This window comes from Aethina tumida, chromosome 1, assembly GCF_024364675.1.
Source record: "Aethina tumida isolate Nest 87 chromosome 1, icAetTumi1.1, whole genome shotgun sequence".
Taxonomy (NCBI): Eukaryota; Metazoa; Arthropoda; class Insecta; order Coleoptera; family Nitidulidae; genus Aethina; species Aethina tumida.
Window position 1 is genome coordinate 69945034 of NC_065435.1, and position 27021 is coordinate 69972054.

General features: G+C 30.4%; 4 protein-coding genes across 7 annotated transcripts; 3 read left to right on the forward strand and 1 right to left on the reverse strand.

Moving 5' to 3' along the window:
- Nucleotides 1–1733: 1733 nt before the first annotated feature.
- On the forward strand, nucleotides 1734–7391 carry LOC109608829 (growth factor receptor-bound protein 2). Its single transcript, XM_020025379.2, has 5 exons — nucleotides 1734–2233; nucleotides 2290–2387; nucleotides 2439–2558; nucleotides 2730–2895; nucleotides 5472–7391. The coding sequence occupies exons 1-5, from the start codon at nucleotides 2156–2158 to the stop codon at nucleotides 5643–5645; spliced, it is 636 nt and encodes a 211-aa protein (XP_019880938.1). The 5' UTR covers nucleotides 1734–2155; the 3' UTR covers nucleotides 5646–7391.
- A 2202-nt stretch (nucleotides 7392–9593) lies between these two features.
- LOC109608835 (40S ribosomal protein SA) lies at nucleotides 9594–11319 on the forward strand. The gene is made up of 4 exons (XM_020025387.2): nucleotides 9594–9686; nucleotides 9981–10326; nucleotides 10498–10724; nucleotides 10909–11319. The coding sequence occupies exons 2-4, from the start codon at nucleotides 10011–10013 to the stop codon at nucleotides 11257–11259; spliced, it is 894 nt and encodes a 297-aa protein (XP_019880946.1). The 5' UTR covers nucleotides 9594–9686; nucleotides 9981–10010; the 3' UTR covers nucleotides 11260–11319.
- Nucleotides 11320–12313: 994 nt separating this feature from the next.
- On the forward strand, nucleotides 12314–15179 carry LOC109608824 (SUN domain-containing protein 3-like). 4 transcript variants are annotated; one of them, XM_049961515.1, is made up of 7 exons: nucleotides 12314–12360; nucleotides 13591–13860; nucleotides 13914–13964; nucleotides 14015–14315; nucleotides 14368–14477; nucleotides 14527–14825; nucleotides 14876–15179. In XM_049961515.1, the coding sequence occupies exons 2-7, from the start codon at nucleotides 13665–13667 to the stop codon at nucleotides 15098–15100; spliced, it is 1182 nt and encodes a 393-aa protein (XP_049817472.1). In that variant the 5' UTR covers nucleotides 12314–12360; nucleotides 13591–13664; the 3' UTR covers nucleotides 15101–15179. The 4 variants fall into 4 exon arrangements, with proteins under 4 accessions (XP_049817472.1, XP_049817473.1, XP_019880932.2 ...); XM_049961516.1 differs by lacking the exon at nucleotides 12314–12360 and adding an exon at nucleotides 12440–12493; XM_020025373.2 differs by lacking the exon at nucleotides 12314–12360 and adding an exon at nucleotides 12847–13006.
- Nucleotides 15170–26920, reverse strand: LOC109608825 (uncharacterized). The gene is made up of 8 exons (XM_049970754.1): nucleotides 26831–26920; nucleotides 20246–20342; nucleotides 17648–19228; nucleotides 16783–17502; nucleotides 16383–16725; nucleotides 16134–16327; nucleotides 15941–16084; nucleotides 15170–15888 (listed from the first exon to the last, which is right to left on the reverse strand). Exons 1-8 carry the CDS (start codon nucleotides 26918–26920, stop codon nucleotides 15176–15178), a joined length of 3882 nt encoding a protein of 1293 aa, XP_049826711.1. The 3' UTR covers nucleotides 15170–15175.
- Nucleotides 26921–27021: the final 101 nt, after the last annotated feature.

Below are 27021 nucleotides of genomic sequence, written 5' to 3' on the forward strand. Positions count from 1 at the left end.
AATTTTTAAGATTTTGAATATTTAAAAAGGAATTTAAAACATTAAATTTTCAATTTAAAACATAATAAAATAATCTAATAATGTTTCTAATAATTTTCATAATTTTTACTATTTTATAAAATTTCAGTTTTTAAAGATTTTTATTTATATACTTTTTCACAATTCGCAATTAAAATAAAAACTCTTTATTTTTATATTATTAATAATTTTTAAACATATTTTTATTAATTTTCATAATTAATATATTGGGAACTCAATTTTTTCATAGTATAATAAAACCAAAAATTTTAAATTATATTTATTAAAAGTAAAAACATAAACACATGATTAATTTGAAATTGTAAAAGATTCAAGTTTAAAAACCCTCTTTCTTTTTATGTATATTATAAAATATTTAAAATTTGAACATTTATAAGAAAAATAATATTATCGAAGCAATAAATTGCTCAAATTTATTTTATTTTTATTTAATTTTAATATTATTTAAAATTTTAATATATTTTCCTTTTTTAAAAATTGATACTTTTAATATTTCGATACTGAATTTTCAGTGTATATGTTTTTTAACGATTTTAACAAATTTTCCATTTTTTAACATATTTATTTTTTAAAACTATTTTCAATTTTAAATTTATAGTAATTTCGATTTATTTTTATTTTATTGATAAATTAAGAATATATTTTAATTAATATAATTCACATATTTTGAAACATTTCAATAAAATGATGAAAATAAAATATTTAATACTTTATTTATTTATAAAAAACGTAAACACACATTAACGTAAAATTTCTAAAAATCAAAAGAAAATATGATAATAAAAACGAAAAGAATTGTTAAAGTTTTATAATTTGCCCTTGAACATTGTTTCTATTCAAAAAAATTAATAAACTATTTCAAAGACGTTGTATTATTTAAATTAATTGTTCCTAGAAAAAATCTTTTAATTAATTAATTCAGTGTTTTAATAGTATATAATTTATTTAATTATCTTATTTTATTCTAATCCTAAGTATTACAATTACATATTATTACATAAAATATTCCGGGTACCTATAAAAATTGTGCAAACATTATCAAAAATGTTTAACTCATTTTTCTACTATTTAGGAGATCCATGTATTTGTGGCTACTTAAAATTTAAAAATATTTTTTAATATGTGGGCTAATATGTACGGTATAGTACTAGCATTAATTTAGAAATTAAACTTAGCATAGATAAACTAAATCTTTAGAGTTTGATAGTTATATATCAAAAAGAAAATCTTTTAAAAACGTTTTTGTATTAAGTCTAAAAGTATTTCTGATATTATATGCCATTAAATGACAAATTCAATAAACACCTAATATTTGTTTGTATATACAGTAATTCAGGAGAAAAGGTCGAAACGTCTACAGTGTATTATACACGTAAAAACATTATAAGAAAACTCATATGTTCTTATCCGATTATCATTGATTTTCAAATTTTACAGAAATAATAGGTAAGTTGAGATTTTAACAATATTTGCAGGTGTACAATACACTTCTGAAGTTTCGACTATTCTCTCCGACTCACCCTGTATATTATTATTCTATGAAATAGAATAAACAGTGAATCACCAAATTGGAATTTCCATAATTTTATACCGTGGTATACCTACCGGATTAATAAAAATGGCTCAAGTTAGTGACGTAGTGGCAACACTGTGACATATTATCGAAAAGTAGTTCCAGAATATATAGCTTATTGTTCAATTAAGATATTATGTATATATTGCAAAAAGCATCTCTAACACCTCATTATAGTGGCCCAAGTGAAAACAGATTTTAAAACCAGTCAGTTTCCGTTTAATTTCGACCTGGATATTTGACACAACACGAATTCCTACGCCAGTGTAGAATTTCATGTCAGTGATCAAAGAATATACTAGTGATAGTCTGTTCCGTGGGAGTGTACATAGAACATTGTAGAAAAATACAACAAAAACACCAAATTAAGACATTTCTCACACCAAAAAGTTCGCGTTTATATTAATATGAAGTGTGTTTGTTATCATAAAGACGTTTTCAGTAGTTATCTGTGAATAAAACTCGCGTTCACGGACTGTATTTTGATTGTATTCCTTTGTGTATTTTTTTGTGATAAGGGACTATTAAATTGTTTAAATAATCATGGAGGCGATAGCCAAACACGAATTCAATGCGACAGCCGAAGATGAACTTAGCTTTAGAAAATCGCAAGTTTTAAAAGTAAGCCACACCAAGCATATTAGCCTTGCAGTGCTCATTACAAAACATTTTTCTAGATTTTAAACATGGAAGATGATATGAATTGGTACCGAGCCGAACTGGACGGCAAAGAAGGTCTGATACCAAGCAACTATATTGAAATGAAGAGCCATAGGTAACATATCCAACAGGCCAATCAACATATTAACCCAATTTCCATTTTCAGCTGGTATTATGGCAGAATCACCAGAGCAGATGCCGAAAAGCTACTGGCTAGCAAACATGAAGGGGCCTTTTTAATTCGTATTAGTGAATCCAGTCCGGGGGATTTTTCATTATCAGTCAAGTAAGCTTTTTATCAATCATTTTGCAGCCAGCATTGGTTTGTTTACTTGCCAGAAGTCCTTGACAAAACACTATTTCCAATTCATTCTAATATTATGAAAGACTGTTTAGATTAGGAAACAAAACAATGCTGTGCAAAAATAAACACTAGGTAAAATGTTGATTTTTATAGATGTTCCGATGGGGTACAACATTTTAAAGTCTTGAGGGATGCACAAGGCCAGTTCTTTTTGTGGGTTGTCAAGTTTGGTTCACTTAATGAACTGGTTGAATATCACAGAACAGCATCAGTTTCTCGTTCACAAGATGTCAAATTAAGGGACATGGTTGCAGAAGAGGTGAGTGTTTCATACCTTTTTATTGTATGTTCAAATGGATTTGCAATCTAACAATTGACATCTGACCTATATATACAAATAATATATATAAATTGAAATACTTCTGATTAAAATATTTCTCCTACAATAACAATTAATAAGAGGATTGAAACAAAGTTTAAATTAAATTGTCACAATTTATTTTAGAATGTATATTATATATTAAATATATATTATAATATTAAATTCAATAAATTTTCATTATTATTATCTTGTGATTGCTGGTGATGAAAATTTTGTTTATATTACAACATTTTTTCTGTAAAATATTACATTTTATTTCTGAACACATGGATAATAGTTAAAATTGTGATGGTAGACATTATTCTTAAAAAATGTAGAAATGTATATTTTAGATATAAACCTGTTTATTTGGATTTTAGCCAGATTGTTAAAAATTGCTTAATTCTGTTATTATTAATGTCTTTTCTGTTGTCATTTTTATGAAACAAACTATACAAACTTTTACGTTGAGACAATAACGATAAATTTACAATGACGATTTTGTTGAGGGTAAAAATTTTTTAATGAATCACGCAAACCGCTTGATTATCTTTACGGAAACAGCAAACATTACGATAAAACGGTCACTTCAGTTAATTATAAATATTTTTTAATATGTTTTTACTTTTTATAATTATAATCAACATTGCCTTCGCACATTTATGTAACCAATTCCACGTGTATTGGTTTTCAGAAATACATCAATTAACATGGAAAATATTGATTGTAAAAACAATGGCTCGTAATTTTTTATAGGTCTTAAAATTGCCTTGATTCAAATATTGTTAATTTCGAACAACGCATTTGCCTAAAATTATCAACTATGTATATGTCGAATAATCGTTGAACACAAGAATTTGATTAGCACCACGAAATAAATTTAATAAAAACCGTTCTTTGACGTGGTGAGTCACTTTTCGTTGTAAAAAAACGTCAGACAATTATCATATGATAAAAGTGAAAACGTGGATTCTGGTTTATTCATGATCGGGTTATTGAACTAATTCGTATTTTTAGATGGTTTTGAGTCAAGATCGATTTCTCAAATTTAGCTTGTAATATATTTAATAAATTTTATTGCAAGCGGTTATATAGCAAATATTTACATATCTGATATATTTGAATTATGATCGAAAAATATATAAAATTGTTTCCTTATTTGAAAACAACGTTACGTTTTAATTTATATGGCAAAGCGTATTTAATATTATATTTAATTTACAATAAATAGTAAATAAAATTTATTATTCCCTATTTCACACTTGTTTACTAATAATTCTAAAAGAAATAATATACAATTTCAAATCATATTTTAGTGATGCAATTTAGATTATAAACGAAGTGTGTAATATTTAATTTTTATTTAATAACAGAGAATTTTAAAGAGTCTTATATGAAACGAAAATAAATAATAAATGTATTACTTAAGTAGTCATATTTTGGTATAACTGCGTAATACGTATATATAAATTTTATTTAAAAGAGAAAAATAAATAATATTATTTACTAAACAGTTGATTTGACAACTTAAGTTTACTTTAAAGTGCATAATATGTATTTTTGATTTAAAACAATGAATGTTATCAAAATTAATTCCTTATTTGAGGAGAGAGTTATATTTGCTAAACAATAAATTTAGTAAAATTAATTTAATAAAACAAAATTATGTTATGCTAATTAATTCTACATGTAATACATTTTTAAGATAAAATTGATTGTATTAATGGACGATATCATCGGTATATCGATTACTGAATGATGACGATGAAAAATGTATAAAGTAGCTCACTCTTAACTTTTTTTATATATAACTAATAAAAAGTATGTCTATGTCATAAAAATTGAATTCCGTCACGTGATAGTATATACTTTTTATGTTCGGTTGATTAGAATTTTTTTTTTTTTTTTGAAAATAAGTTCTCCATTATCCATGCTTCTAAATGGATACATATTATTTATTAAAAAACTTACGTTGTTGGTCAGTATAGGAAATATACTTTTTACTTCTAAATCGAATTAAATGAATAATAGCTCCAAAGATAAAATACTATACATGCCATAAAAATTATTTTATATTATCATCCAACAGAAGTCTACTACATCATATTTTTACATTGAAAAAACGAACATGAATTAAAATTCACATGTTTCTAATAAAATTATGCCCTCTTATCAAATAAACTAATTTAATTAATCATGTGTGACTTAATGCATTAATTTCCACAATCAGTTAATTGCTTATTAAAATATCTTTATAAGTATATAACTTAGTAGTAGCATTAGTGAACATAGTACAATAGACAAAATTGAACTTGGGCGTCTTATTGGCTATTAAAATATCAAGGTAATTGAAAAAGTTAATACAGTAACTCACTATTTGATATTGTGAGATATGTTTAACTTTTATTTCATGCTTGACATGATTAGAAGGAACATTTTTTTTTTTTAGAAAAATTGGATTTTTAATTCGACCATTATATTGATCTAGTTTAGAAAGTAAATGGTAAAATGCTAATACAAATCATTTTTTTTAGTTCCTCGTTCAAGCCCTTTACGACTTCACGCCACAAGAGGTCGGTGAGTTGGAGTTCAAACGTGGCGACGTAATCACCGTGACCGACCGCACGGACCAGCACTGGTGGCACGGCGAAATCGGTCACCGCAAGGGCCTCTTCCCCGCCACTTATGTGACGCCCTACCATTCATAAGTTGAGACCGCGGACCACAAATTTTATCCCCCATATCCCATCCCCCTCGATCCAACCCGTTAGCAATGTCGCACAGAACGGAACAATGCTAGTAGTTGTCATTTTTCTCATTTAATTTCCAATTTCATTGAGAGTAATTAACTGTATTTTTTGCACTCCGATATTTCAGTACTTGTTTTAAAGTTTACTCTTCTACTGAACCGGTTTTGGAAATTCAACTGATGTGGCTGTGGAGTTTCATCACTCAAAGTGAAATAATTCAGATTGAAATTACATCAGTTGTAAAAGGAACTCATTACTTCCAAAGTAGAATGAAAACTACTAATATTTGTTCCGTTTCAAGTGTTTCTTACTGTCGATAGAGACCGCGATGTTCGTATTTATATTTTCTGTTCGGTGTTACCCAAAATTATGTATTCTCCAATGGTGCATTTATATACCATCTTAATCCCACATAACCTCAGCCAGATTATTGTTCTCTCTTCAATTTCCTTTGACAATGAGTAAACAATTCCCCCCTCAAACCTCTCGGTTAAAATTAATTTCTTCAATTCATTTTGTGTACCAGATCTTTGTGATTTTTTTTGAAGTAGTCAAGTGAAAGTATTTTAGAGGTTATGTTTATCTAATATTGTTAAGTGTTTCAAATTTTGTTTTAACAGTGGTAATTTTGTTTTATTTATGCTATTTTAAAGACGACGTTATGATTGTTTGGAGGCAATTGTAGGCCAGAATAACTATTACATTTTATAAAAATAAAAGTCGATAAAACCAAGTTCGTGAATTACAAATTATGTGCAATCAATTTCGAACTTGCAATTGCCTCGCCAGTTTTTAATTCTAGTTTCACTACGATATACTAAAATTGTTTTGTTTCTCGAATAGTGTCCAACCCTGATACAGTGTGATTAATATCTTAAAAATTTTTTGTAAGGACATCAATTAATTTTTGTATTGTAGTATCTAAGATACCTAATTGTTTAAATATTTTTGTATGGATTGTATACCGAAATAACACGTCGGGCTGCGCGAAAATTGTGCGGTTTGGTGTGGACTTCTCACAAGACGTAACACAGTTTGAGAACTTGTGAACATTTTTTAGAATTATTAGGTAGAATAGTAAAGTGCTTGATACGGTTATACCCATTATTATTTAGTGAGATTCAACGAAGTTTTTCATAGCCTGGAAACACCAAATTAGCTTTCAATAATTTAGGGTCATTATCGTTATTTGCCTTTTTTAGTAGCCGGCCTCGGAAATAGTCGTTTTGTTTTGTTTAATTTAGAGGTCTGTTTCTAAAAGTTGATTTATATCAAACCTAGATACGTACATGACTGATTGTTTTTGTATTTTCGGTCCATAAGAAAAATATATCAATATAATAAGTGAAATTTTTTACATACCACAGTTTACTATTTCATAATTAAGCTACAGTGATGCCATTATGGGAACCCCCGTTTGCTGATATATTTTAGCGGGGTTTTTCATACCTACTAGGGAATTTTAGTTGTATTCTGCATATTATATTGAATTGAAGAAATATATTTTATCTTTGTGTAAATATTATCAAAAGGTTTTGCCAGAAATTTCTCTATTAGTTAAGTTTGCATTTTTTGCATTTCATTTATATATTTTGATTTTATGGCAAGATGCTTTTTTAGGTTATATGTAAATACTAACTTAGAATTAAATATATTATAAGTGCAACTGAAACATATTTAGTTAAAATATATGTTATATAAACATTATTGAGTTTTATTCATTAAAATATAATTAATCAGTGGAATAATATTAATATAATAAACGGTATATTTAAACATTTAAACAAATATTAAAAAGGGCCCATAATTCTGATATCATTCAATTACTTTAAGAAATTGTAATCTAAAGATGTTTATTCACAAGAAGTGTGGTAAATATTTTAGACATGACATTTTTTTTGTGTACTGTTAAAATAATAAGATGTTACACATATTTTTCTGAATTGAACATAACATAGAGCATAAATATAGCAACTTTAATTTTGAAAGAAACTTTTTGTGTTAAATAAGTGTTATTTAATTTACTTCTAACACTTTGTATAACAACCTTTTTGTTAATTTTGGTCCATTTCCAAGGCATAGACTCGACTATTTTCCGAATATACGATAAGTCCATATTTTTATAAGCGCCTTGAATTGCTGTGATAAGATCATTTAAATTTGTAAATTTTTTATGTCGAATTTGGTCATAAACGTGATCCACGATGTTTTCTATAGGGTTTATGTCTGAAAATTGGGAGGGGGAATATAAAACATCGATGCTTTTGTCTTTTAACCAGTCCCCCCACAATTTTGGATTTGTGTTTGGGACCATTTTCAAACACACATATTAATAGCATCATTTCTTCAATATATAAACAAATTGTTGTTTAATAAATCTATGTGTTATAAATTAGGACTTACGCGAAAATAATTGAAGCATGCCTATAGCATAATTGGGTACAACAAACTCTTTTGTAGTTTTGTCCCTGTAGGATGTTTAACATAAGCAGAATCATCATTTTTTTTTAAATTAAACTCAAACTCGTCACTAATAACTACTCGTCTCCACCGCTCTATGGTTCTGTAAATGTGATTTTAAGCAAGTGAAAATCGAACTTTCACATTTTTAGCAGAAATCAGGGTATTTCTTGAAGATCATGGATCAATCGAACCTCCATCCACTAACCATCTTCTCACAATCCTTGAATTAAATTCAGTAAGTCTCATTTCCTCTAGCTTGTTTTTAATTGCAGTTGATAAAATTGGATAGTTTTTTTGACATTTAAATTATCTAGTTTTTTTGTAGCTTCTACTTGGCCAGTTTCTCTAAATTTATTAATAATACGGAAAATGATTGACATATTTACCCTTAAACTCATATCTGGTTTCCCTTGATCTTGGTAACGCTGAATATAATTTTTTATTACAGTTTCACTTTGTTCAGTGATAGTAAATAATCGATTTATATTCACAGAAAATATGGAGAGACTATAAAGCAAAAAGTAGTTATAATTTTCTCCACTGAAAAATAAAAATAATTTAAAGATTAAAATTAGATTGATCACTTGCATAGTAGTCACAAACAAATATATGTAAATCATAGGTACAATTTTTGAATCATATGAGTTTATACATAACTTTATAAAGTGTAAATAAATAAGAATAAAACTTAATTACAATTAACTAAAGATCTCAGACATCGACAAGACGGTCTGTTTAATTGTATAAATTATTATATTTACGATACGTAGAAGTTATTTTTACAATTATCAGATAAACCTATCAGAAACCGTTAGATGCATTGATGTTTTATAGATATATTTTTACAATAGTTCCCCCATCGTAATACATTGTAATAAATAAATATTACATGCAAAGTTATAAAATTTAATATTTGTCATTTTTATTCATTTTTGTAATACCAATAAATTATTTTTCCTAACAAAATGAAATGCATAATCTTCGGAGATATTATAATTTACACATTTTTTTTTAAATTAAATCAATCACTAAAATTTAAAAATTAAATTTTAACTTCAAAGGTATAATTTTATATTGTAAATATAAAAAATCATTAATTAATTTAGCTTATTTTTAACTGAAATCGCGAACATATTAATGTGAAACACAATGTTTTTTAAACATTTTTTTAAATAAATGTAGGAGAATATCTAATTAATATATATATATATATATATATATATATATATATATATATATATATATATATATATATATATATATATATATATATATATATATATATATATATATATATATATATGTGCAATATTAAATATTTATATTAATAATTTTGTAACTTATAAATGTAAGTTATAAATAAAGAGTAAATGAATAAAAGATAAGTATAAATATTCGAATATTTTTGAAAACTGAGGATTCTTCCCGCGTTAGATGTCAGTAGTGTCGACCACGTGACCCGACAAGTCAAGCTTACAACAACACGGCTCGAAAAGTTCCTTTTCAAGTGAAGTTCTGCCTGTGGCATCTCATCGCGTAAGTTCTCCTAAAAAATCTTTAAATATCATAATCATCATAAACCTCTCTTTACTTTTTTTTATTCAAAATGAAACTAATTATATCCTCAAATAATGTGGAGCTTTTATATTTTAAAATTTTCGAGTATTATTTCGTAAAAAACTGTTGTTTACATTTGAAACATGTTTTGCTTCTTATAGGTTATCTCTCGATTGTTTAGTTAAATGTTCACAACATTAGATACAAACTTAAAGTATTTACTAATGTTATGTTGTTTATGTAATCAATTAATGTGATTTTATATTGTTTTAGGTTACACGTAACTCATAAAATAACGCAAAGATGTCTGGAGGTCTAGAGGTACTTAGCCTCAAAGAGGACGATGTTACCAAGATGTTGGCCGCTGGCTCTCACCTTGGTACGTCCAATGTCGATTTCCAAATGGAACAATACATTTATAAACGTCGTTCTGATGGTGTCCATATCATCAACTTGCGTAGGACCTGGGAGAAGCTTCTGTTGGCTGCTCGTGCCATCGTCGCTATCGAACACCCCTCCGAGGTGTTCGTCATCTCTTCCCGTCCTTACGGACAGCGTGCCGTGTTGAAGTTCGCCGCTCACACCGGTGCCACCCCAATTGCTGGAAGATTCACTCCTGGTATGTTTTTTCATTGTATTTCTGTGTTATTAAGAATAGTAATTAATATGATGATACACTAAGGAACCTATGAGTAATGATTTCAACTTAACCAACTGAACTGTGTTTTAAATTTAATTAAATTGTTGTCTCATATTACTATTATTAACTTCAATTTGTTGTTCATTTTAGGTGCCTTCACCAATCAGATCCAAGCTGCTTTCCGTGAGCCTAGGCTTTTGATTGTAACTGACCCCAGTTTTGATCACCAGCCCATCACTGAAGCCTCATACGTCAACATTCCAGTAATTGCTCTCTGCAACACTGACTCTCCTTTGAGATTCGTTGACATCGCAATTCCCGGCAACAACAAATCGTCCCACAGCATTGGTTTGTTGTGGTGGCTTTTGGCCAGAGAAGTAAGTTATAACAAAAATGGTGTAAATGATATTTTAGACGTAACAACTTATCATGATGATCCAAACCGTTCCACAATTATGATTGACTGTGAATGTTATAATTTTTCCACCTGAAATTTCCAACTTAAGTCCGTTTAATGTGTTATTTACCAGCAGTTTTGTGACAAAGTTATTTGTGTTATAGGTCCTGCGTTTGCGCGGAACTATCCCACGTGAGACCAAGTGGGACGTAGTAGTAGACTTGTTCTTCTACCGCGAACCAGAGGAGGCCGAAAAGGAGGAACAGGCCGCCAAAGAGGCTGTGGTTGTAAAGGCTGAGGTACCAGTCCACGATGTCGCTGAACAAGAATGGACCGCTGACATGACCGAGTACAGCACTGAACCTGTAGCAGCCGTTGCCCCAGTCGTTGGACAACCCGCCGCTTTCACCGACAGCGGCTCTACCGATTGGGCTTCCGATGTACCCGGGGAATGGAACCCTACCGCCCAGCCTGCCGCCAACAACTGGGCTAACACCCAAGAGTGGAGCACTTAAGTGACCGCTTTTATAAATTGACTTGTGCATTTTTGTACAATAAAATTTAATATAAGATCAGATTTGATTTTTATTTCTTGAATTCCTCTGGTTTGTAACAAAAATTATAATTGGCGTTCCAGTTTACTAGAACTGGATTGTATTAGTGAACTACTTCAAGAGAGTCTATTGTCTTTATAACGTATTTTGACTCAAATGCAGTGGTGACCCCTGAAGATTCACAATATATTTTTGTTTAGGTATAATTGTCATATAAATTTAGTCCGCAAGATACATTTTTCAAATCACAAAAATCCTTTTTATGCTAAATATCTTCATTATTGTTTGAAATTAAAAGATATGGTCAACAAAATAATTTATTCATTACTGTTCTTCTGTTAGTCAATCAAATTTGCCAAGATGTATCAAATGGTTTTTTCTTCCGCATTTGTTAAAGTATTCAAATTAGGAGTTGGACGGTTTAATTCTTTAACAACAAACGTTTTGTAAGTTTTGGCAGTTATCTCATTGACTAGAGGCACACCTCAGCTCCTCTAGCATTGAGACAATAGCCCGGTCTTGAAGCGCATTCGCGAATGTTGGAACCAAATAGAAATATTCAAGATTACTCTTTTGAAACGAATTGGCGCGAATAGACATATTTAAAAGTGCCTGTGAAGAACTGGAGAAAGAAATTTAATATAAAATTGTTATAGTTTGTTTTGTTTTTAAAGAATTAGAACATATTATTTTTTTAAATATTAATGCTATGTTGGATATATACATATTTTACTTTGATTTACTTAATTTTTTAATTGTTTTATTGTGAAGTGAATTATATAAAAATATATATAATTTTAAGGGAGAAACAAGGTGTCGTATTTTAATATTAGATTATAATAATATAAAAGGAATGTAGAATTACTTTGGCACCATTTCAGAGCTCTTAACAGCTTTTCAAAAGAGATACGGTTTTAATATGTTCAAAAATTTAAAAAGCTAGAAAATACCAATACTTAGTGGGATCTAGATTACCGGCAATACGCGATGTTGCCAGTAGTTTCGTTAGTTCATCAAAAATTATGTTATTAATTTATTTTATTGGGATTTCAGTTATAAAAAGTAAATAAATTATTTTTAATTTGAAAACAAAAGTAAAAAATCATCGTATGAAGATAAAAGTAAAGAATCTTATTTTAATATTTTTATGTGCAGTGACCAGTAAACGCCGGACATCCTTAACAAGTTGTTACATGTAGTATGTGAATATTAATAGTTTTTTATAGCAATTTAACAAACTTGGTAATTACGAAAAAAAATGTAAGTTGTAACACTTTTGCAGAAGAGCAATTCAACAAAAATAAAAATGGAAAATATAGTTTTTATTTAAATACAGCCAATTTTTTTATTGGTCAAATTTGAGAAATTTTCTGTAAGATTTAAATTTTCTACGTTTTTTAGTAAAAAGGTAGTTATAATATTTATTTTATAGTTTCAATAAATTAATTGGTATTATTTGGTATAAACTTAAATAATAAATTAAAAAATAAATAATTTACCATGAAAATACCTAACCTCATTTATTTGCTATTTGTTAAATTAAATAATCGTTTTAATAAACAAAAGTTAATAATTTAATGAAAAATTGATCTCCTGAATAAATGCTGCATCTGTTCTGGACGGTCCTCGTGTACAGTCACATTCTCAGGGACTGGATTCGTTACGTCTCCTCTGACCCCACTCCACGTTGGTACCATGGATTGTGATGGTGCGGTAAATCACTTGAAAACCGACACAATATTTTCGCAAGGAACAGTACATAACGTATATGTATCGAATATTTTTTATACATATAAAATAAATTATATTTTACAACGTCATTAAATATTATTTACATATGTTTACAACATGTATGTAAAATTTTGTCCTTTTTATCTTAATATCTACTTATATGTTCTACGATTTTTAACTTATTTAAATCACTAAATTTATATTTTCTTTAAGAAAGTAAATAAAATTTTTTATTACCTTTAATTTCCAATAGAGTAAAACGTTTTCAAAAATCTCACAAATCCTTTCTTAATTTTTAACTTCATTGTCTAGATAAACAATTCACAAATGTTAATATTTTAATATAACATGTATGAATAATTAATTTTCATTTTTTAAACAATATTATTTGTATGAAATTTCCAAAATTAATTTAGAACAACAGATTTTAAAATGTTTATTTTAAGTGAATCAATTAAAGCAAGACTATTTGCAACACGTAAATTTGGCCCTTTTGTTTGGTTCACCAATTCAGAAATTACGCTTATAAAAGAAAAATTATTATTAATAATTTTGTTTCAGTTTTACAGATTTTATAGAATGTAACGACAACGTCCGGAGAAACAATAGATTCTTGTGTCAGGACTATAGTGGATATGCGTCAGACAATTGGTGAAGCTGCCAAAATGACAACCCCTGTTACTCGCAAATTGCAAACTCCAAAATCCAAATTATCCCATGTTAAATCTGCTGTAATGAATTTGAATTTGAATCCAGTTGATTTTTTTCCTTGCGTTTATACTCAACGTCGTCAATCTGTGAACCACGAATGTAACTGCTCCATTTTCAAATGTAATTTGAATATAGACGATTAATATATTATTATTTAGTTATCTATGTTTTAGATACTTTCAATATTATAATATTTGCTGCCGTCATAGTTGGGCTTGTTTATGGTAACCTTAGTCCATTAGTTTATAGTTCATACATTTACTTTTGCTTTTAGTAAATAACACCAATTCTTTATTGGAACCGTACACTACCTTCATACAGTCGTATACATGTGGATGTGACTCTTTTTTAAAACAGAATAAGCAGCAAATTAAGGAATATACAACCAAATCCTCTGAAGGAACTTCAGAAAGTATGTGGCAATCTTGCGAAGGAATCAATACCGAAACTCAAACCTCCCTCAATGATTTTTGCAATAAAAAAAACCAGGAAATAAATTTAAAACAGAAGCTAAATTTAATTTCTGAAGAATTGGCAAAATTAAAGTCGGATATGATGGAATTACAGGCGTTAAAGTATAGTTTAAGTTATTTATCGTATTTTTTTATATGATTTTGTTCAACTTAGGAATCAGCTAGAAGATAGCATTTCAATTCAATCTGTTTCAATGGAAGATGTCGAGAAAAAGATTGAATCGGTTCTTCGCACACGTCAAACAGATGATATTGGAATCTTTGGTAAGTGTATAAATTATTCCGTTAATTTCTACTAAGCCAATTATTTCAGATTATGCATCATTAGACGCTGGTAGTTCCATTTTGGACATACCACACACTCATCCTTGCCCCACTAACAAATCGCACTCATACCTGTTTGGTGTTATAAAGAAACCGTTATATTCGAAGCCGGGGAACATGTTGACACCAGTTAACACTATTGAAAATTGCTTTTGTTTCATTGGTTCTGTTGGAAGGATTCAAATCGGTTTATCAAAACAGATTACAGTAGCAGCGGTGACTATTGATCATGCAGCTTTTGCTCTAAAACAACAACCTGACGCTGCTCCCAAGAATTTTGTTATATATGTAAGTATTTATATTGCAAGATGGAAAATGTTTTCACAGATTTTTTTTAGGGAATACGAAACTGGAAAACTAAAGAGTCCACATTTTTGGGGAAATTCGAGTTTAAAGTAGAAGAGAATAGCAGTCACATTCAAACATTTGCCATAGATCCATCCTTGCATGATTTGTACAAATATGTAGAGTTAAATATATTGAGCAACCATGGCAATCCTAATTACACTTGTATATACAGATTTAGGGTTCATGACTTATTACCACCAAGTGTACGTCATTAACGTTATACATTTATATAATTATTATATTTATAGGTTTATTTTATATAATTTAGGAATAAAGCAAACAAATAATTTTTAACGTATATTTTCATAATAACTCCTACTGTAGACAGGAACATTGTAAGATTTTTGATAATCATACATATTATTTGTATTAGTATAATACATAGGGGATTGATTTTCGCCATACTGATTGTTGAAAGAAGTGCCCGGTTGATATTTATTATAATTGTTAGTTTGATAATTTTTACCATTTGATTCATAATTAATATAATTGTTATTATCATTAGAATCGTAGCCGTCTGATTGTAAAAACCAAATTAAAAATAAAATAGAACCTGCTGTCAATCCTAGTACCAAAATAGGTACCAAAAATGACCTTAAAAACTTATTCTTTTTTAAAGTATTCATGAAGTAGGTGAAAGCATCGACTAATTTTAACAATATTATTGGAAAGTACCCAAATATTCCCAAATTTTTAAAAACAGCATAATTTGTCCCATAACCGCCACCATAATCATAAGTTAATTCATTAATAGAGAATCCAAGATATTTTTGCAAAATTTGAGGAAACGCGTAGATTAATTTATCCGTTATGCTAAGTAATATCTTCGTAAAAATATCGTTCTTCTTTTCATCCAAATCGGTTTTCTTATTGCTGTAGTCATAATTATTATAATTATAACTGGAGTATGCTGGTAATTTAGTCGGATAGTTGTTTAGGTAAGGCAGAGAATAAGTATTTGATTGCCTTTCTTGCAATCCATTTGTATTTGGGACGCTGGTTTCTGTAAAAATAATATTTTGGAATTAATATATTCTAAAATTTCCAGGGCGTACCTAACTGTTTTTTTAGTTGATCCAGCTTAGTTTGAATGTCTTCTACCTTTCTTCCATCAAACTGTTGAGAACCGTTGACTTGTGGTGGATCTGGTATTATTTGATGTATCTGAGAATTCTTGTCATCACTGTGTATAATTTTATCTGAAATACAAAAAGTGAAATTTGTATTTGGACATAGAAATTATATTACCTAAGAACATTGCAGCGTTATTGATAAACTTTTCTTCATCAATTTCATTGTTTTCTACAGATCTTTTTCGTCTATATTTTGGTGCTGCATTCATAGGTTTGTCGCCATAATTCTTAGGGGGACTTGGTACCCCATAATTTGATGGAGAAACACCTGCTGCGTCATTACTTGGATAGTAAGGTCCTGGGCTGTAACTATAATAGAAAGAAAACAATTTAGTAGTTTGGTACATTTCATAAAAATACTTACCTTTTATCCGAACTCATAACATTCACAGCATTTCCCAATTCCGAAATCTGTTTCTCTAAATTATAAACAGTTTGTTTATCCTCTGGTTTCTGAGTATATTCAGGCCTGTTTAAGTCATTGATGACGCTCTGTAAGTTGTAGATTTGTGTCTTTAGATCTTCTACGTTTGCGTTCTTGTATGGGTCAACTGCCGAAGCTTGTTGTGGATACGAAGCGTATTGGTTCGAATTTGCAGCGATAGAGGTATCTCCACCATAGCCAGGCGCTGCAGGAGACTTGTCATATTGATTTTGCTGGGGGGACAGAAAAAATTGATCGTAATTACTTGGAGAATACCCTCCATCTGCAAAAAAAAAAATAATTTCAAAATTAAACATTATTATTTAATGATTGAAACAACCTGTCGATTGTCCGTATCCGTTATTCCCCTTCGTGCCATACTGATATGCTGATCCTTTATTCCCATAAGCAGCTCCTGGTTTCTGATAAGCTGCACCATTAGTATAACCACTATCAGTACCAGCTTGATAACCATAACCGCCTCCGTAACCATTTCCAGCAGCTGCGCCATAATTTGAAGGTGTCCCGCTATTGGCATTACTTCCTCCATTATATGGTTTACTTGTATATAATGTTGGTGTTGCGCCATATGCGCCATTTGAGCCACTGTATCCATTTGTAGTGGCGTATCCGTTATTCCCATTGTATCCATTCGATCCTCCGTATCCATTTGCTCCACCATAACCATTCGAAGCCCCGTATCCGTTTCCTCCATTTGATGCACTATATCCGTTTCCTCCACTTGGGCTACCATATCCGTTTGGTGCACCATATCCGTTTGTAGCGCTATATCCGTTTCCCCCATTGTATCCATTTCCACCATTGTATCCATTTGGTCCGTTATATCCATTAGATCCAGCATAACCGTTAGATCCAAGTCCTCCTCCATAATTATTTACATTTCCATACCCAGCTCCGCCTGTATTAGGATAACTGTCTCCGCCATTATATCCTCCATAACCACCGGGGAAGTTTCCACTGTATCCTCCATTGTTATACAGTCCTTTTCCTCCACCATTACCAGAATATCCACCAGAAGAAAATGGTACTCCGAAAGAATCTGAAGCATTAATGTTAGCATTAGAGGAATAAGCATAATCATCATCTTCTACTATTCTACATGTGTAGCCAGGTATAAGTTCTGGAAAATTAAGAAAATTCAAGAAAAAAGTAGTAATAAATAGATTAAAATAAACGTAACTCACCTTTATTTCCAGTTATTCCATTCGGTCCAAGGAAACTATTTACCGAACTACTTCCGCCACCAAAACTACTTTGCCCTGATATCGCTGGCCTGCTAGACTGTCCCTGATTACCTATTAGTTTGGTTAGCATTGCCTGGAATCTAGCTTCATCATCGTCTCTTCCAAAGCCATCCAAGCCATCTTCTTTAGGACGTAATCGATTTATAGCATTCTGAAGGTCTTTCAACTCTTCTTCGACATTATCATTATCTAAGCTTTTACTTTGGGCGCTGCCACTTGAGTTTATCAGCTTTCTTAAAGCCTTAATTTGCCGAATTCTATCTTCCTGTTTCCTTCTTTTGTCAATTATTTCTCGAATTTGGTCCAGGTCGGGGTTTGTAGTTTTCTTTTCGGGAACCAAAGCGTCCAACAGTTTGGAGATTTCCTCATCACTCGGCGACTTTTGATCGGATTTACCCAGTGCATCTAATATTCTTGTTATATCCGCATCACTCGCTCTGGCTTTATTACCTGAATCTTGACTTGCACGATTTTTAACTGCGGGTTTGGTGACATGCAAAGGTCGCTCCGTAGTTGTTGTATGCTTTTCGTGAACTATGGGTTTTATAGTTGTTGGTGTTGGGAAAAACGTAAACCCACTGCCAACGATTGTATCCTTCTTTACTTCGGTTTCTAGAGATGAATTACCTTGATGCTTTAAAACATTTTCGACAATGGATTTTAAGTTGTCAATTTCATGTCTTTGCTTCCTCAATTCAGTCTCTAGCGTTTCTTCCTTTATTCGCTCCAATGTCATAATTATTCTAGTTTCATTTAATGCTCTGACGGCATCAGACAACTGCAGCTTAATGTGTTCCAGTTCCTTATGCTGTGGCTTAACTTCTGGTAGCACATCGTTGGTTTCAATTTCTCTATTTTGTAGATGTTGAGCGGTGGCTTTTTCTTTTTCGTTCAATTTTGCTAAACCTTTAATTAACGTGTCTCTAGTTTCATCTTTTAATAATGGTTTGTTGGATTTACTATTTTCGTTTAAGATATGCAAAATATCGCGTTGATCTCTGAGCAAAGTAACCAGATCTGTAAGTTTCTTCACCTCACCTCTCAGTTCTTCTATATGTTGATGTTCTAATTGTTGATCGCTGATGGTTTTCGGCGAGCAATTTTGAGTGGCGTAATAATTTTGATTGTTGGGTGGAGGAATGTAATTTTGAGAGACTTGCCTTGGTATTCTGTGCGTCCTCTTCTTCGGGAACGGTTTAGTAATTTCAGTTGTCGATGGTAAGGATTCTTCAGTTGTGTTCGATTGCGGTTTAGTAATTTTAGTCGCAGATGGTAAGGATTCTTCAGTTGTCGTAGATAGAACATCGTTTTCGCTCGTGATTTGTGTTTCGGTAAATCCTATTTGTGTTGTGGTTTCATAATTTTGTGTTGTAATTTCACTCACTGGTTCTTGATTTTTATTTTTGTCATATAAGAATTGTTTTAAAACGTCCACTATTAAATTTTCCACATTAACTCCGACACTATCCACGTCATATCGCAATATTTCTAAATTTTCTTGTTTAATTATGTCATTATCATCTTCCGGTTCACAAAATACATTGCACAAGATAAAAGAGAAAAATAATAATTTTAAATAACGTTTAAACAGATTCATTTTAATTTTGAACTGCGTCGAACAAGTTACATATTATAATAAATTAAAATTTATAAAAATCGTTGACACAGAACTTTATAGCTAATTTTACATGAAATGTAGCGATTCAGCGTTTTTTGTGCTTGCAACGATATATAAATTATTTTATTCGGTTGCCAGTTTAAAGAATTGATTCATAAACAAAAAAACAATGTCGGAATTTTTATAATAAATTTTATCAAAAATCGCCGTTATTTAAATCAAACATGGATTTAATAGTCATTGCAAATGGAAAAAAGTTCCAGGAAGGCGGATTGAACAAATCCAAACTGAAATTTGTTGTGTACATATATTTTTCGATTTAATTCAGACGTATAAAATATTATTTGCTCATGCGTTATTTTTTTAATATTTTTGTATTCTATTTATTAATGTTTCATTTGTTGTTTGTTATGATTTAGAAAAAAGCATTAGTGTATGAAACAATGTTTTACTTAGTCGACATGAAACCTTAAATACATTATACAAATTGTAAATGCTAAAGTGAATGACCTAAGAATAAAGTAGTATGGTATATGTATTAATAATATAATAATGAAATAAATTATTTTAAGGGTATTCGTTATTCAGAAATATACACATACATATAAGTATTATTGTTTCTGATTTAAACTATACATGTTATTAATTGTTTATAAATTCAGTTTATACAAGTATACTGTATATCTTTTGATGTAGATAATTTGAATTTAAATAATTTTAAAAATATTTTAAACATGTTTTATTTTGACCAGAATTATTTTTTGTCCATGTGTAACTTTAGACGGTTAGCATTTTAAATTTATTTTACTTTTTATATATTTAATAGACAAAAATAAACGATAATACATTTTATTCGGTTAAATCCAAATTTCTACATACAAGCTTCCTTCAGACGTTGTAAATACTTTAAGTCGATTTACCAAAACCAGAAGAAGCTTGCATGAAGCTGCTCTTAGAGAAGATGTTTTTATCATCCTCTCTTAAATAGCCCGCAGAGTATGGGCCAACGATAAGCGCCTACACCTTACAATCGAGTGGCATTATTGTTTGTTGACAAATGTGTATATGGTAAGGAGTGATCATTTTGAGATATCACAAGCAAATCATGGCTACAACTGCTTCTAGAGAGGTGGTTCTATAACAATGTGGGGTGAAATTTTCCTAGAGACAAGCACGGACTCATATTCATATTAAACCGAGAAACTACGGACGAGTGCTCGATGATATCACGAATTTAGATTAGATTTTCTTTTGTAGACGACAGTGCTCATCCTCACTATGCGAGAATGGCGTTACAAAATCATGACATCACTCGGATTCAGTAGTCTCCGCATTCACCAGGTTGCAATCCAATTGCAGTGGTGAGATATGGATCAAGACATTATTCGTTCACTAATTTTAAATATGTCAAAGAAGTTGGAAGCTGTTCCAAGAGCAAAGGAGGAACCAACCAAGTACTGATTAGAAAAATGATAAGAATAATTTTGTTTTATTAATTTCCCAAGGAATTTGATAATCCCCATTTATGTCACTGGTTTAAAAGTTCTATTGTTTTTTTCAATTTTGTTTAATTTACATTGTTCATTTACTTGTTGCTATTGCTATCATCCACTTGCATGTGTTTATTTATATATAGGTCTATGTATATCAGCTTTGAGATATTAATTATTAATTAATTAATTGTTTTTATTTATTTCTTATTAATATGTGGTGGGTCCACTTTTCGCCTCTATTACTACAGCTGTTATTACATCTCATTATTTTTCCGGGGCGAGTTTTAGATCTGTCTTCTACTTTACGTTCTGCTTCCATACCTCTCTTGTATACTGTGACACCACAGATTCTCAATTGGATTGAGATTTTACGGTTGGATAGGCCATTAATTTCCTTTAATTTGATTCTCCTTAAACCTTTGATTGGTGGTAGTTAATACGTGACTTTTCATTGTCTTGTTGTTGGAATTTTACTTTCTTAAGGCTTGTATCACCGTAAATATTTGTTAAAGCACCCCTCTTTAACAAACCACTGGCTTGTGGAGCGGGACTGCCCGAGAGATATTTCTCACTATTTTTTTTTTTTTTTTTTTTTTTTTTTTTTTTTCTGGGGACAGAGAGGGGAAAGTGTAAACCCCCCTCCGGGCACCGATCCGGAGATCATAACCAATTGGAAACCATATGTGCTAGCACATATGGGGGAAAGAGCGTGTATATACATACACGGGTGAAGTTGAACCAGAAGACGGGACTGACAAAGATGCCAGCCCCCTGTCAACTGGTTCCCGGAAGAACAAGCCCAATCTGAGGAAGGTCCTAGAACCTCCCTGGGTGAGGATTGGGCTTGCAGTTGATCCGTCGGCCTCCCGCCACCACTGGCTTGTGGAGCGGGACTGCCCGAGAGATATTTCTCACTATTTTTTTTTTTTTTTTTTTTTTTTTTTTCTGGGGACAGAGAGGGGAAAGTGTAAACCCCCCTCCGGGCACCGATCCGGAGATCATAACCAATTGGAAACCATATGTGCTAGCACATATGGGGGAAAGGGCGTGTATATACATACACGGGTGAAGTTGAACCAGAAGACGGGACTGACAAAGATGCCAGCCCCCTGTCAACTGGTTCCCGGAAGAACAAGCCCAATCTGAGGAAGGTCCTAGAACCTCCCTGGGTGAGGATTGGGCTTGCAGTTGATCCGTCGGCCTCCCGCCACCACTGGCTTGTGGAGCGGGACTGCCCGAGAGATATTTCTCACTAATTTAGTGTCTTATATATGTTACTTCAGGTTGACTAAACACCTGTAGCGTTTTAAAGGTACATGAATTTTATGTTATAATTTTTAGGTGAATTTCATAATAATAATAATATTGATTGAACCATCACGAGGAAGCAGTTGGGTCGAAAGAACTTCCACTACGATTTCTTAAGTAATAGTTGATTAAAATACGATCATATAACGGTTTGCGTTGTCCAGTGAGATTTATATGTAGTTTTGGGAGTTATATTTTTCTATTCATATTTATATATTAATATAATAATTGAATTTAACATCCGGCAAAATCGATACAATAAATGAAATAATTAAAATTCAAATTCCTAATGAAATTATGTCTTTTGATAAATTAACTAAAATGTGACAATCAATATAAAGGTTACTTTTAATCTTTTCATTAGTGAACAGAATTTACAGACGTCATTGAACTTTTGCGTCTCATTTTTTTTTTTATTTTTAACAGTTAACATATTTTTTAGCACACATCGAGATTTTTATTGTACATCTTCTAAAGTTTATTTAAATTTGTAAATTTTGGTTGAAAATTTTATTTTTTTATTGATTTAAATAAAATTATAAAATAAAATAGATTTTTTAGGAAACCTGCATGTACGTAAGTTTGTTTGAATGGTGAGCGGTAAATGCTGTGAGAATAATCGACTTGTTTTTCTTTGCGAAAATTTTCAGCATACTGAATATTTTCATGTAGCTCGCATACAATTTAAAATTCTTTGTGTCTATTCCAGACGCCGTAGATCAAAAACGAAATAATTCATGGCGTAAATACAGTGCCGGAGTTTCTGATAAATAGCAAATTAGTTCGTTGGGGAATTTGCGTTCAAAACTCCATCGCCGAACCGGCTAACGAGTTTTGAATGTTGAACGGTGGCTTAAAGATTTCGTTGAACCGTTTTAACTGCGGAGCGAAGATAAATTCGCGCGCAGTGTCAACACCAAATGCGAGAATGTATAACTGAAATTATTGAATTAGGAGAGTGTATCCTGCCAGCGATTTATTCATATAAAGGAAATTAAAGCCGTCTCGCTGTTTAATATTTCAGAGTGGTTGCAGCCAGAGTTGCGCGGCGTGGAAATGTTGCCAGCGTCTTGGGAGCCGATCTATGCCTTTTGCTCGACTATTAAATGCTAGAATTCGGTTATGAGTTTGCGGCCGAGCACACGAACCACCAAACAAAATATTACATGATCACAGATCTACTTAAAATATTAACGAATTCATGCATTTATTATTGAAGACAAATGTTTATTTGTTACCCTTTAATGTCAAAATTATATGCCTTAAATTTTTAAAAATCCAACTCTTTCACATGTTACCTTTTCAGTTATGAAGTATATTATAACTTTCCTATGTAATAGATTTGGTATAAAGGTCTTTATTTTGTAATATAATATTAATCCATTTAATTGGGTTCCAATAACAAAGGATTAGGAATGTTATTGTTTAGCTTCCAATTATATATAATTAATAGAGGTATTATTATTGATCACAAGCAACGTATTAATATAATACCAGATAATAATACGTAATTAACAAAAAATTTCTATTTTTAATAAGAAAGAAGTAATTAGTTAGTAAAATATTAATTATCTAACAATAAATTGCAATATAATAATAATAAAATAATAATAAGGAAACGTTTATGTCTAAAATAATTTTATAAAACAACTAGTTTCCATGATAACTGAGATAAAAAATATTTATTTTTACAAACATATAAAAAGTATATATATAGTATATTTACTATAATCAAATAAAAGAATATATAATATATCAATATATTGTTCAAATAATAATAAAGAAACGTTTATGTCTAAAATAATTTTATAAAACAACTAGCTTCCATGATAACTGAAATAAAAAAATATTTATTTTTAGAAACATATAAAAAAGTATAATTATTTATTATAATCAAATAAAAGAATATGTAATAAAATTTATTAATATATATATATATATATATATATATATATATATATATATATATATATATATATATATTAAAATATGTTAATCCATTTTTAAAGTTTGATAAAAACAAAAAGTTTTCGAATAAGTAGATTGTCAGTCTTTTATTATTATTATTTTTTAATGTATACTTTTATTTATTTTATACGAGGTGTTTCTGTGGTCAAAATTTTGAAGCAGTTAATAGTGGAATAAAATCTAAATATATTTTTTAATGTTAGTCCTAATATGTTAATTCGAACTATAAATATTTGGTTTTGAGGACGATGTTGATGCATGTCCGAGCTTGCCTCACGATTTTCTACGCTTTGGATTATTGTAATGCAACGTAATGTTATTGTACGGTGCAAAAATTCTTTTCTTTCCTGTCGACTTCGACGTCTCTCACCTTCAAATCATACGCCAACCAATGTCCTTATTTCTAGAGAATTCTTGACACTTTTAAACGTTTTGAAACTTGTACTTGTTTCTCCAATTTCTGCTAGCGTCTGACATCGGTGTTGATCAAGTAATTCCTTTCGGTCCGTCAGAACGTTCTTTATCGTCAAGTTTAAAATCATTGTTTTTGAAGCAAGCCAGTTTCTGCATGTCGTATCCGATCGAGCATCCTCATCGCAAGAATTATATGTGATTTAGTTGAAGGTTTCTTTTGAATAAAATAGTACAATAAAATTTCTTGTAAATACACTTTGTTTGGCACATTTTCAAAACCAAATAAAACTACTTTGTTTAGCTAAAGTTAATTAGCATACACTGAAATTTAAGGTTAGATACTTTACTTCTTGGCAGGTGCGTTACCATTCGAAACTCCATAGTACTGCTACTGCCATTTTTAAAGAAACAGCGGGAACATATTTAATGTCCTAATATAGTATATGAGTATAATTCAGTGTAATATACTTTTTCCATAATGATACAGTAAATTCTCTTCTTTTCCTTGCACTGCTGAATATTTTCTAAAACTATTAGGCTTTCCTAAGTTTATTTTATATTTGAATAATGTTAAAATCGGTAGGTATGATTAGTTTTGCTAATTAAAAATTGAAAAAAAAAAAAAACGTTTACTATATCATTTTATTAATTTAATAAACATAAGTTTTCATTGACAAAATGTTTTTTTCTTTTCTGAAGCGAAAATACTCTTCAATTCAGTCTTTTTGCTCTTTGCTAATTTTGTTAAATGCATTTTCAATTCTTTGATGTAATTGTTCTATGTCATTAACTGGCAGAGCATAGACCCTCTCTTTGATTTGTGTTCATGACGGGCTGGGAGCCATTGACAAAATTGCAATCGGTAGGTCTCTTTTTAAAAAGATCCCGAGTTTGTCGATAAGTGTAAGGGTGCAACTGTTGTTCTTTTACAAGCCTTCAAACTATCGAATGCGATACATTAGTTTATTGTGACAAACGTCTTATATTAATAGTTGGATTTACGTCAATTAAACTAAATGCAATGCATTTGCGTCTGTTCTAACTGTTGGTCTTACTTTATCTGTAATTTTAGTTCTCAATGTACCTGTTTCACGTAAACATTTTCAGAATTTTAAATTATTTTAATGGTATCTACTTATCATAAATACAAACATTTATTCCATTATATTACACTTGATTTTGTATAGTACGGAAATCACTTTAATTTTCGTCAATCAATGAAATTCATATATCTCAAAAACGAGTGTGATAATCGAAATTATCCAAGAGTACGTTTTTTTTTAATTATACAAAGAATATAAGAAGCTTAATAGTATAAAAAAATAATAAATAAAAATAAGATTAGAAAAAGAGAAGAATCTCCTAGAATCTATTCTATTCTATCATAATGGAAAAAGTTTACTACATTGAGTTGTAAGTAGGTATTTTATTAACTTAAATTTAAGGGATGTATTTTTAGAAGAAAGAATAATAATAATTATTTATATTTTCTTCACTATTGGACGTATTCTACCTGTTTACCACCTTGTATATATTTCAAATTAGTTGTCTTTCACGGTCAATGGTATTTCCAGACCACATATAGAAAAACTGACTTGTCTCATTACCACAAATATATTTCCGAAATATTAGGATGACTGGAAAGTATGTCGCTTTTTTACATTACAACAACCTTGTCCAAAATGCCATTTCGAGATATTTTACTCAAAAGCCAATTGATTGATTGTAATAAACTTATTATTATTATTATTATTATTATTATTATAGTCTTATCTTTATTTACTATTTTTTAAATCTATTAAGCTTTTCATATTATTTGTATAATTTAGAAAAAAAACGTACTCTTGGTTAATTTCGATTAACACACTCGTTTTTGAGATATTTGAATTTCACTGATTGACGAAAGTGATTTCCGTACTATGTATGTGTATATATATATATATATATATATATATATATATATATATATATATATATTTCATAATGCAAGTAAAAACATTATTTATGTGTGTGTTTGCTGGGAAGTAGGTTAATTAATTAATAAACTTTGCAAATTGAAAGTAACTTCTCAACAGCATTTGAAACTTCACAGCAAATATTTTGAAAAGTATCCCGCCCAATAAAACGCCACAAAACATCTTCCGAATTTGCATTAAATTCAAACGAAACTTGTAACCGAGAGAATAATTATACATGATCACACGCCCGAAATGAAATTGCACAAAAACACCAACCCCTTTGTGCCACCACCTCCCCACCCCATTGTATCCCGTCAATTCCTTAATGGCACCCTTAGCCTAGTTTCGGACCACGTTGCCTTACCTTTACGCCGCCTGTACCAAACAATAACAAAGCCTTGTCGCACGGAGTGTACCACTCGAAAATGCGCCCCAGAGCGCCTGCTCTGTCCATATTGACTGTGTAACAGTCTCCACCATTGTATCGGGTTCGCATGCGAGACGGAAGAGCGCGCGGCGTCGTGGCGCTGGCATCGCGGCGCGCAGCAGGACGAA

Excerpts from the sequence above, each read along its gene's own strand:
- LOC109608829 (XM_020025379.2), top strand. The coding sequence starts at position 2,156 with ATGGAGGCGATAGCCAAACACGAATTCAATGCGACAGCCGAAGATGAA. Across the intron at positions 2,234-2,289 it reads GAAAATCGCAAGTTTTAAAA|ATTTTAAACATGGAAGATGA; the intron begins GTAAGCCACACC and ends ACATTTTTCTAG. Across the intron at positions 2,559-2,729 it reads GATTTTTCATTATCAGTCAA|ATGTTCCGATGGGGTACAAC; the intron begins GTAAGCTTTTTA and ends TGATTTTTATAG.
- LOC109608835 (XM_020025387.2), top strand. The coding sequence starts at position 10,011 with ATGTCTGGAGGTCTAGAGGTACTTAGCCTCAAAGAGGACGATGTTACC. Across the intron at positions 10,327-10,497 it reads TGCTGGAAGATTCACTCCTG|GTGCCTTCACCAATCAGATC; the intron begins GTATGTTTTTTC and ends TGTTCATTTTAG. Across the intron at positions 10,725-10,908 it reads GGTGGCTTTTGGCCAGAGAA|GTCCTGCGTTTGCGCGGAAC; the intron begins GTAAGTTATAAC and ends TTTGTGTTATAG.
- LOC109608824 (XM_049961515.1), top strand. The coding sequence starts at position 13,665 with ATGCGTCAGACAATTGGTGAAGCTGCCAAAATGACAACCCCTGTTACT. Across the intron at positions 13,861-13,913 it reads TAACTGCTCCATTTTCAAAT|ATACTTTCAATATTATAATA; the intron begins GTAATTTGAATA and ends TCTATGTTTTAG. Across the intron at positions 14,826-14,875 it reads CCAAGAATTTTGTTATATAT|GGAATACGAAACTGGAAAAC; the intron begins GTAAGTATTTAT and ends GATTTTTTTTAG.
- LOC109608825 (XM_049970754.1), bottom strand. The coding sequence starts at position 26,920 with ATGGACAGAGCAGGCGCTCTGGGGCGCATTTTCGAGTGGTACACTCCG. Across the intron at positions 16,328-16,382 it reads GTTATGAGTTCGGATAAAAG|TTACAGCCCAGGACCTTACT; the intron begins GTAAGTATTTTT and ends TTTCTATTATAG. Across the intron at positions 15,889-15,940 it reads TCAACTAAAAAAACAGTTAG|AAACCAGCGTCCCAAATACA; the intron begins GTACGCCCTGGA and ends TTATTTTTACAG.